This window comes from Hyalella azteca, unplaced genomic scaffold (genome assembly GCF_000764305.2).
Source record: "Hyalella azteca isolate HAZT.00-mixed unplaced genomic scaffold, Hazt_2.0.2 contig12308, whole genome shotgun sequence".
NCBI lineage: Eukaryota > Metazoa > Arthropoda > Malacostraca > Amphipoda > Hyalellidae > Hyalella > Hyalella azteca.
In genome coordinates, this window is record NW_025942268.1 from 57164 (window position 1) to 69454 (window position 12291).

At 36.1% G+C, this 12291-nt stretch overlaps 1 protein-coding gene across 1 annotated transcript in view; it reads left to right on the forward strand.

Moving 5' to 3' along the window:
- LOC108668085 (ADP-ribosylation factor-like protein 3) overlaps window positions 1–6737 on the forward strand; it is a 22614-nt gene extending 15877 nt beyond the window's left edge. The window contains exon 5 of the mRNA XM_047883219.1: window positions 6728–6737. Coding sequence (XP_047739175.1) covers window positions 6728–6737 — 10 coding nt within the window. The remainder of the gene's footprint in view (window positions 1–6727) is intronic.
- The last annotated feature ends 5554 nt before the right edge of the window (window positions 6738–12291 follow it).

Below are 12291 nucleotides of genomic sequence, written 5' to 3' on the forward strand. Positions count from 1 at the left end.
GGTCATAAGGGTCATAAGGATCAATGTTTACGACCATTTTAGGATCATTTTCAAACGATCGTAAGGGTCATAAGGATCAATGTTTACGACCATTTTACGATCATTTTCAAACGGTCGTAAGGGTCATAAGGATCAATGATTACGACCATTTTACGATCATTTTCAAACGGTCGTATAAGGGCCATAAGGATTAAAGTTTAGGACCATTTTAAGATCATTTTCAAACGGTCGTAAGGGTCATAGGGATCAATGTTTACGACCATTTTACGATCATTTTCAAACGGTCGTAAGGGCCATAAGGATTAAAGTTTAGGACCATTTTAGCATCATTTTCAAACGGTCGTAAGGGTCATAAGGATCAATGTTTACGACCATTTTAAGATCATTTTCAAACGGTCGTAAGGGTCATTGGGATCAATGTTAACGACCATTTTACGATCATTTTCAAACGGTCGTATAAGGGCCATAAGGATTAAAGTTTAGGACCACTTTACGATCATTTTCAAACGGTCGTGAAGGTCATAGAGATCAATATTTTTAAAATTTAGAATGGAAAAGCGGACATTTAGAGTGGAAGAGCGCACATTTAGAGTGGAAGAGCGCACATTTAGAGTGGTAGAGCGCACATTTCGAGTGGAAGAGCAGACATTTAGAGGCGGCAATGAAATTAAGAAATATGATGTTGGCAAGAACTTAACAGACATGAAAGTAGTGGTTATATCCCAGAAAAAGAACAAGTTTCAATTAAAAATGTTATAAATGTACTAAGAACACAAGATGCCATTAGAAATAAAGGAAATGATAATTAAGTGCCTCGGCAATTTGTTTGGCGATGATGAGGGCCAAATTCATTGCTGTCTTGTAGCTTAAAATAAATAATAAATAATATGTAATAACTAAATATGTAATTTTAATAATATGTAATAAATAGTAATTAATATACATTATTAACAGCCCTGGACCATATATAATATAGTGAGTATTCAGAAATATTCATTTGTTGATTCAGGCTTATTAAATAAACTAATATTTTCAGTCAAATTTCTTTAATACTCGTTATTTACTAAGTCAACTTGTTAGAAACGATTCAATGTAATNGACAATGAGAACAGGAAGTAAAGGGAGGGTAAAAGACGTAGTAATATACGTTCTGTCTCTTATACACATCTAGATGTGTATAAGAGACAGTATAGTGAGTATTCAGCAATATTCATTTGTTGATTCAGGCTTATTAAATAAACTAATATTTTCAGTCAAATTTCTTTAATACTCGTTATTTACTAAGTCAACTTGTTAGAAACGATTCAATGTAATTTTTTAAACATTTAATCTCACAATATCTTGTAGAGGTCTTATATTGAATGCTATTTTATCGTTAGGTATAGGCTTTTAGTTAATCAATGTGTTGTCAAGTTAGAATAAGTGTTAGGAGGTTTGAATTGTATAATTGTAAGAATATTTTAGAGAGAACTGAAACTGTGCTGGGAAATTGCGGATAGGAAAAGGCAGCAGTTGGAACGCGATCGTGCACGCAGCTTCTGGTGGTGTGTAAAGCTAGTCTCTCGGAGCGAAGCTACTAGGTGTCTATTTGCCGTGTTACAGTCTTTAGTGTGAAGGAAACTCTTAATGTAAATGTAACGTTTTGTGCAATAAAGTATTTTACTGGGACCGTCATTTGAATGAACATTGAACCTGCCACTATACGCACGACATACATATTTCGACCTGCCACTATACGAAATATGTAATAACTAAATATGTAATATTAATAATATGTAATAAATAGTAATTGATATACATTATTAACAGCGCTGGACCATATATAATATAGTGAGTATTCAGAAATATTCATTTGTTGATTCAGGCTTATTAAATAAACTAATATTTTCAGTCAAATTTCTTTAATACCACCGAAGCAACAGTCGTGGGCAAATAGCCAAACTGTTGCGTGCTTGTATTAAACACAGCCTGGCGTATTCGCGGCTTTTGAAAATAAGCGCCCGACATAACAGCGCCGTTACGTCACAGCCACTGCTTCATGGCGCTCTACTCCACAGGCAAAAGCGTAAACCGCCGTCCCTATAACGCCATGCCCCGGCTCTCCCCCTTCGCAGCCAGCAGACGGCTTTTCTCGTTGCCCGATCTGTAATGCGCCTGGCGCGATGGAGGGACCTAACCTAACCTATCCTGGTGCACAACTGATCAGCAATTGAAGAAAGCCTTATGGCTGCAAAGGGGGAGAGCCGGGGCATGGCGTTATAGGGACGGCGGTTTGCGCTTCTGCCCGTGGAGTGCGGCAGGATTACGCCAGTCCTGCAAATAGCAAAGCAGGTTTACGGTGATCCGGCGTGGTCTGCGGCCAGTAAGGCTTACGGCGTGTGTAAGAAGTGATAGTATGGGGTAAAATTTTGTGGAGTAGGACCTGTTGACAATTGACTATTTGATTCAGCAGGCTGTGGAGTGAGGAAGGTGTTGCTTAAAGTTGGTGTGGGGAGATGACTCAGTTACCTACAGCTTCTTGGGTGTGAGCTGAGTTTAGTTATTGCATTATAGGGTAGGCGTTGGCGCTAGGGCTTGTTTACGAGCTAAATTTGTGGTGTAGGGCTGCACTCCCAGGTAAATGGATATGTAGTGATATTTGATGGACATTATGTAATATTAGTTCAGTTATAATCATCAGGTAATGCCGTCCATCATCCACTGTCCAAGAAGGTACCGATAATTACCATTAGTATTTCATATCTCACCCTTAGGGCCCCAAAATATAATACAAGAAAGTTTCAGTTAAAAAAAAATTATTTTATGAAGATAGTAGTAATTGATATAACAATATACTGAACATGCTATTGATAGAACTATATTCAGCACAAACTAAACTATTCTAGCTACTACAATTCCAACTTTCCTTCACACGCGATTAATTTATATAACGAAAATTTGTTATGACTTTTGATATGAAAACAAGTGTGCACGTCAACCAAGATCTAACATCCAAATTCATGCTGAATTAATTCCATTAACAATTCAATTGAAAGTCATTGATATGACGGCTTAACTTATTATGTTGATCCTATATTATTACCATACTGTTATCCTCATCATCGTTATAATAATTTTATTTTTTAATTTATAATATAAATTCGAATATTTTTCCACTCATGGAATATACATGTACGGTAATTCAACCATTGAATACTAGACAAAAAAGCGTCAATAGAGACCGCCGCCATCATTGGTGTATTGTCCGCGCGCTCCACCAATCACCGCCGGGCTCTTATGCTCGCAAGCTTCTCCCGAGCGCACGGCAGAGAAAACTCGATATATGCAAATTCTTAAAGCTTTTCCCGGTAAGATGTCGTAAAATATTGATTAATTAGGAATAAATATCAAAATTGCTTCGATAAAATCGTTGATACTGTGATAATTGACTCCATTTGATGCTTTGAGCATACGAGCACTGGTCAGTCATTCGAATGATGAAATTTTTCTTGAGTTACCCAAAATTTTACAAATTTGCTTATTAATCTATTTAAACGATACTAAGATGGATTACTGAAATTGTCGAATCAAATTCACGTTGAAACATTCCGGCGCTACAAAAAAATTCAACAAAGAATTTGAGAAATAATCCTATTTAGATATAATTGCCGGAAAAGTTTATTATTCACAAATATCATACAGTATAAAAAATCCGGTCAAATATTCAATTTTCTTTCGTTTAGATTAATATGAAAAAAGTAAGAAAAAATAATACATTTGAAAGATCGTCCTAGCGACGATCAGCAATGGAAGAAGTTCCCACCCTGAATTAGGTAAGCGCTTGTAATCGTGTCGCGCTACACAAGCCTCATCCAAGTAATGTAACGACAGGTTTCTTCACTTCTTAACGAGTTTTCAAAATTAACTAATTTAGCCAAGTTCATTGCAATTTCATCCGACAGTTCGAAACAAAATCTTTAGAGTTACAGCATCACTTTTTATGTTAATTACAGCAAGTCAAAATAATATATTGCCAAAGGACGTAATGAAGAATACAAAATTCACTTACATTGACATAGAATAGAAGAGTTGACGCTAGCGTTTCAACTCACCAGCTTCCCCACAGCGCGCGTCTTGAAGTGGCCCGTCGAATACTTAAATTTCGAAATTTCTTATGAATTTTTGGGGAATATTTTCTTTAATCAATGGGATTTATCCAGTAATTTATAATACTGATTTTATAGAATGAATATTTCTGCCATTGGCTCGTTGATAGAACCAGATGCTCGAGTCAGTACGCATGCATTTTTTGTATCAGTCATCATCAAATAATTAAAAATATACATATCTCATTCCAGACATCATCTACAAGGATGAGTCAAATCAAGCATATTGTTCAAGTTTTGAAACACGTTTCTCAAGCATGGTTTTTGATAATCTACTTTTATTCATGCATTACGTGGTTTTCTTGCACAGCACAATATTGCACAGCAAATTTGTACTTCAATATGTACGCTGGCTTGCGCAGTGGCCATAATTTCAGGAAATTAAAATATGTGAATCGTGTTGAATAATACCGGCTACATGACAGAGATTCAGAGTATCGTGTTCACCTGTGTTATTATCAGTCATTGATATTTCAATACGTTGTGGTGCGGGATTGATATATGCAAACTTTATACATGAGGCTACCAATGAATGATGAAGTTTTCTTTATCTTGTTTCGTAGAAAACGTCACCCAGCCAGGAACCAGGGCGTACTAAACTTGATAAACTTCTTGACAATTTGAAACCGAATTATTTAATTTATAGTCATTGATATGACAACATCACTTGTCACGTTGATATGACGTCACTTGTCAAGTTGATATGACGTCACTTGTCAAGTTGATATGACAACATCACTAGACACGTTGATATGACAACACCACTAGTCAAGTTGATATGACAACATCACTTGTCACGTTGATATGACAACATCACTTGTCACGTTGATATGACAACATCACTTGTCACGTTGATATGACAACATCAATTGTAATAATTAGCTGCAATCCGTCAATATAATTAGCTGTAATCCGTCAATATAATTAGCTGCAATCCGTCAATAAAATTAGCTGCAATCCGTTAATACAAACATATATATTTAGCTGCAATCCGGCAATACAAGCATATATAATTAGCTGCAATCCGTCAATATAATTAGCTGCAGTCCGTCAATATAATTAGCTGCAATCCGTCAATGTCAATCCGTCAATACGTCAATATAATTAGCTGCAATCCGTCAATGTAATTAGCTGCAATACGTCAATATAATTAGCTGCAATCCGTCAACATAATTAGCTGCAATCCGTCACTATAAATAGCTGCAATCCGTCAATAAAAAGACACTTAATTAACTGCAATCCGTCAATATGATTTGCTGCAATCCGTCAATACAAACACATATAATTAACTTGAAATAAACTATTCGTGAGCAGTCCACACATTCTGAATGTGTTAAGTGTTATATGATATAGTACTTATATTATATAGTACTTAAGTCTATATACGCACACATGCTGAAGCCTTAAATATGAATCTCGTTTACCCGCTACTTTTGACGGTAATTAAACGAGCTGTTACGGGGAGTAACTCAAGGCTGCAATGCACAGAGCTGGGCAGCGCTACTTTGAAATGTAGCGGCCGCTACCGCTACATGCTCTAAATGTGGCGCTACCGCTAAAATTGCTTAAATGTAGCGCCGCTATACCGCTCGTTGATGGTAGTGTTGGTGAATTATATGTTCGAAATCTACAAGCGTTCGATGACAAATTTTTGCTCAGCTAAAAACAATATAACTGCGTGACAGGGAGATTGTTAATGTCCATTGACCAGGAACTTTTTGCATGCGCTTTAATAATTTAACTAATTGATTTGAACGTCATGCAGTGTGCTGCACAATTCCAGTCTAGAGTCAATTAAAGACTAACGAGGCTAAATTGACTGTCGAGGCCATTAAACGCCTTTGAACTGAAGAGGTCACTCCACACCTTGGAATTTATGAGCCTGCTGTTCTAAAAGCCATGATTTTTGGATCATTTTAAAAGCAATTATTTTTGGATCATTTTAAAGCAATGATTTTTAGATCAATTGAAAAACAATGATTTTTGGATCATTTTAAAAGCAATGATTTTCCTAACACTCGCCTAAGCTAAGCGCCTGGCACGCATATGTTGTTCTCTACGCTGTGGTTTGAAAGGTGCAAAAATATTCACTTGAAATGTCGCCTTCAAAAAGCTCTGGGAAGTCAGAAAACTTAGAATTTGAAGCTATTTCGGTACCATTAAATAATATATATTGATTAATGAAACTTATAAACTGGAATTGTGGTTTGTAATTCAAGTGTAATTCAAGTGTTGATTTAATCCAAATTTACATGTAAGATATTCTACTATTTGCATGATGATAGAATACGCTTGAACGAACCAATTTTATTTTACTTGACGAGCCCATAAATTGTTTGCTTTTGTTCACTAACTAACAATTATTTGTCATGATTACGTTAAGCAGTCGAGTAATGACTTATAAGAAACAGATGAGTAAACAGTATCATTTTCTGCTAAGAGCGATCGTAAGTCCCGGCGTCGTTTTATTGCTTAAATATCAAGGTAATAAAACTTTTAATAAAGAAAGATTAATGATTTTACTTAGTAAATTTCATTTTATTTTAGTTCTATTATTTATTAAGTTTTCTTTCATGTTACAGGGCGAGCTGAGCGCCGTGCGTACGTAACGCACAGACGTCGCCGCGTGCATGCACCGCGAACGTCGGACTTACGTCATAAAACGTTTATAACTCTTAAGAAAAGTACGTTTTTTATAAGAATAGTTTTATGTCTTTGCCTCACTCTCACCAATAGCTTATGTAAAATCAAATTTAAAATCGTTTCAAAACTGATAAAATGTGTTTTTTTTTTTTTTGAATTGGTAGCTTGTGTCGTTTGTTGACCGACTTGTTTCTTGTGGGTGATTTTAATTACCGCTATTGTAGGTAATTAAAACATTAATTAAGTAATTAATGTCATCTGTTCACTCGAATACTTATATTGGTTCGCGCCTCAATGTCAATAATAAATTATTTAGAACAGAAAAGGCTATATCCCAGTTAAAATTTTGAGCCGAGACCGGCGCCGGGTTTAACCGGGCTGGTCGTGCTTTAGCAGGATGGAGCCGTGAAACAATAACCGGCCATCTATCCCTAAAACGTGGCTGCGCCATGGCTGATATAGAGACAAAATTCTAGCAGCTCGGCAGGGCCGGAACTCTGCGCTGTTTTAGCGCTGGTACTTGGGATTACCCGGCAGGGAGCTGTGCAGAGCAGCTAGCAGGCCGTGTATGGGGGGGTTTTGAGAGAGGGAGGAGGGGTAGGGGTTGGAAACAGTGACGAGAGAATGAACTTCATCCTCCATCTAGTCCATTCGCATAGCACGATATTTTGGGCCAATTTCCGGTGCCAATTGTGATATTTATTTCACGTCAGTATTTTAATACTTCGAATTACGTAAGAACGAATGATATGAAGCTAATGCAATAAGATAAATTACTAAACAAATTTAGCTCTAATACTCACTTACATCTAACTAACGGGATCATACGAATGGTTACTTTGTTGATTTTTTAAAATTAATGCATTATCAATAATATCTATCAAGTTCAACCACAAATATAGCTATTCCCCGATCATGGCGAGTCATTTGTTCCGTATTATAGTTAAGTAGTTCATAGAGCCTAGGCTGGTAAGGTGTCCGCGCGGTCCACTGGTACAGGCTTGAACTACGACGCGGAGAACCTGCGTTCGAATCCCGGACTTCAGTCGACGTTTACAGATAGTTCATAGCGGTGAGTAATTTGATGTGTATATTTCCTCGATAATTGAATTTGTTCGATTCTAAATTACGTTGCTAATGTCAATATGATGAGAATGTCAGTAACCAATGTCAATACAACCTGTCATTGCAAGAGAGAAGTCTAGGTGAGCTCAGAGAGAGAAGGAACAATTTTTTTTAAATCGTTGTTGACAAACGGTGACGCGTAACTGCCGCGTACACTGCCAGAGCCGCCCCAGAGCAGGCGTTGGGAAGGTTTGAGCAGGCGGTGCTCAGTAAGGGCTGCGTGACGGCAGGGCAGAGCACACCTGGGCAGGTACTCAGAAGCTAATTAGCGCTGATACGCGGCTGGAGATATCGTCTCTAAAGCGGACATTTCTGCTCTATCGCTGCTCTGTCGCGTCTCTACGCCGGCTCTGCAGCCGGCGACGGCCTGCTCTATTCCCTGCCCTAAATTTTAACTGGGATGTCAGGGTCTGGCAGCACATGAAGTATTTTCTCGTAGTTTATTGTCGTTCTTTATTTTTAACAAAGAAAACATTTAAAGGCCTGCCGTCTGCTTGTTTTTATTAAATGATAAAGGAATCATTTTTTGTGTAGGATTAGCTACGCGACTTACAAGATGCAAGGGTGTAAAACTGTCTTTAAATGTCTACAGATAAAAATGTAATGTTATGATAACATTACGTCCTTAAGTCTCAAACCTTCATTTCAGTTTGCGAAAAAGACTTCAATCGTAATAAAATCATCAATAAACTTATGGAAATTGAGGGATTTAATGATGTTTGTCTAGGTTTAACTTGTACCATAGCTGCCATATGTCTGCATTACCTGAGAGATAGACTGCAGTACGTTATTCGCTTACTTTAATTTAACATTTTGTCGTAGCAACGAATGCTGTATTACGAGATATGAATCCATATTAACGAGGCTTTGACCTCTATTCCCAAGGTTACCGTTCATGTTAAGTAAATATTTTGCTTTTGGTTTTTTGGAATTACAGTAAAAATGCACGAGTAATTACATTATGATTCCGTTGTCATCTTTGTATTTGCTCAGGATACTCGTATTTGTTTGATCTGTCAAGGTTTGTAAATCGCACCCAGCTGTTAAAATTGAATCTTTTACTGACATTGATTGGCAGTTCTTCGGTAGCGTATTTGTTGTATTAACGAACAGGAATTGCTAACCACTCTTATTAGCGAGAATATCTCTGGCTTTATCTCTGCGTTTCTAAAAGAGGTTTGTCGTGTGTTTCCTTGAACTAATACTCGGGTCACTAGGATGTATTTTACACCGTATTTTTTGTATAAACTTTAACGTCAAAACTCGTATGAAAAGACATGTCATTACAAACTGTTTGGTGCTCTCACCATAGTTAACTGTCGATCTGTTGGCTCTCCTTTCATCTGTTCTAATTGTATAGCAGGAAATACCTCGAAGGCTATTAACAAGGAAATAATTTTAAGCAGCAGTAGAGTTCTGTAATCGCACTGCCATGAGGGAGAAAATCCTCTCTAGTTAGCTTTTACATGTCGAAATTATGCAGATTTTGTACTCGTCTAATCGTTGTTTATGGGGCGTAGTGTGAACATTTTAAGTATTGTAGTACAACTCGTTTGCGACGACTAACAATATAAATAATCATTACCATCATCTCTTGATGCTTCCAGTGAGAATTTTGTCAATAATCTGAGACTCTTGAGTGTTAATATACTTACTATTGCTCGAAGTGATGCAAGGGTACCTATCATAACCTATCATAACCATAAGGGACCTACCATAAATCGTCTTGTTTACTAAATGCATATAATTCACTGAATGCATATAATGAATGCATCTAATGAATGCATCTAATGCATGTAATTCCGTTTACTGAATGCACATAATTCCATCGAAATAAATATTGAAATATTCTTGAAGATCCGTGTAAACGAAAAGGGCTAAGGCGTAATACAAAAGCGTATGAATGGAAGCTGATGCATGTACAAGAGGCTGGAAACCATCAAAGCCGACATCTTCTTAAATTAAACAATGTAAAGATTAACAAACACTGAACAATTATGAACTGAATTATCGGGATTATGTCCATCTTTGACCGGGTTGCTGGAAGCGTCGTTGCATCGGTAGTTAATCATAGCTATAATCATCACGAGATAGTTGTTCTCCTTCACCATTTTGGGTTTATTGATCATTACCTTTAGCTTTTGGGAATAGTTGTTTCATTTCCTTCGCAATCTCATGGTAGTTTATCATTTCTAATGATGTTTGGTGAACTGCAGTGAATCCACGTAAAGTATTGAACTGTTCGTTGTCTAGTCGTCGCACTCACTGGGCATTCAGTAGATCACGATCACATGTATTCATCTGATGGATGCAAGGATGAATGAATGATAGTAGCATCTGTGAAACGTTGGTTACATCTAAATGTAGCTTTTGAAGCTTGGCGCTGTCTATTTTGATACTTCATTAATTATGACATACGTGCATGTGGGTATGTAGGCTTCGTATACCGGATTTTTTTTATTACTTTTCTTATCGCAAGACTTAACTCACGATTATCATGCACTTAACTACATGATTATCATACATGATTATCATGCACTTAACTACATGATTATCATGCATTAGAAGAGCTCTCAGCAACTCGTTCGCTGCTCTGTACATCTGAACTCGACCCTGAATTTATTTAATATCTCGGTTATCACTTCATTCATCATACTCGCAAAACTCTGAATGATAGTATTACGTTATGATACTTTTTGAACGATAATGAATAATATCTTATTCATCAATATTTTTATAATTTTTAGCCGAGGTTTCTCACTTTGTGTGCTTAATACTTAATGTGCAGGTCTCTTTAATAATAACGAGACTTGAAGGTTCTCTGGTTCGGTTGCAGCGACTTACACGTCAATATTTTTTTTAATATAATGTATATCCTTAGCTTATTACGAGGGCATTAATTCATAAGTTTCTAAGCATTACTTTGACTGTAAGTGTTGCGACGGTGATCTGTGACAGTTGAATTTAGTGTTGGATGATAATTTTTTTTGTTCTTACACAATCACTTAACTGACATTTTTCTTAACTATCACCTAAAATGTAATTCTGTTAGACCGATTTTATATCAGTGATGAATTTCATTGATTTATGTCGTGCAGATAAACAAGTTATTTGTACTAGTATTATAGTGGATAAAATCTCATATTTGGCAACCAAAAATATTCGCGGTGACATCACTTATTTTTTTTATTTTATTTATTCATTCACACTGACACAGGAGCACACATTACAATGAAATATATAAGAAACCCTAATATAATAGCAAGGCTTCCCAGTGTAAATGCCCATTATCGACAATATCTGCAACATTCTCATTAAGTTTGTTTGTTAGCATGTCCTGTCGTATCCCCATTAATCAGTTTATTTCAATCTCTTGAGCAATGATTGTGAAAAAATCCTTGTCCTTTTTGTAACAAGTTCTTTAGTTTCTGCTGTATTTTCCTTTTTTTTACCATTTAACATTCAATATTTTATATTTTTATTAGATTTCGCAAGCATGTACTGCTCGCTGTTTTTTAAATTTATTACATTTATATATTTATATGAAAATCTTATTTTTTCTCAAATTGCTACTCCCGTATAGAGAAAGGATAATACTCAAACGTATAAACTAGTGGCAAAGTTAACTTAGAGCGTTGACAGTAGAACTTGAGAATGGATTTACCACATCAGAGCCAAAGTTTATTCAGTGCAAAAATTTACAATAAATCCTGCTGTTCTGAGATGCGTAACATGGAGGATGAACTAATACTTTTTTTTACACCGCAGCGCTTCGAAAAATTAAATAGCTTTGTAATTTATAACTGTAACTTGAAAATCTAACTCGGCGTGGAACTTTGTCATTAGTTTTTATTTGTTTAAGATTAACGTGTCTTGCTTTTGAATATCATCTTTACTTATGTTTAAAGCGCATTACTGTGTAGAGTTAGTAAACTTAGCCGTCGCGAGAGAAACTTTTATCTCCCCACACAGCTTATCTAATACTTGCAATCGTGTAGTTCTTCTTTTCTTAATATATTCTTTTTCATAATGTATGAAATTTTTACAACTTTGCATACCATATATTTCCGTATAATTAGTCGGTGTACTTTCATGAGCGACTAACGCAGAGCATTACCTTTATATCTACATAATGTTTACCCCACCTGAACTTACGTTACTTATATCATGTGATGTGGGTATATATAATGTGATGATGTATGATATCGTCATGTGATGATATATAATATCGTCATGTGATGATGTTTAATATCATCATGTGATGATGTTTAATATCATCATGTGATGATGTATAATATCAGCATGTGATGGTGTATAATATCATCATGTGATGATGTATAATATCATCATGTGATGATGTATAAAAAGACCGCTACGT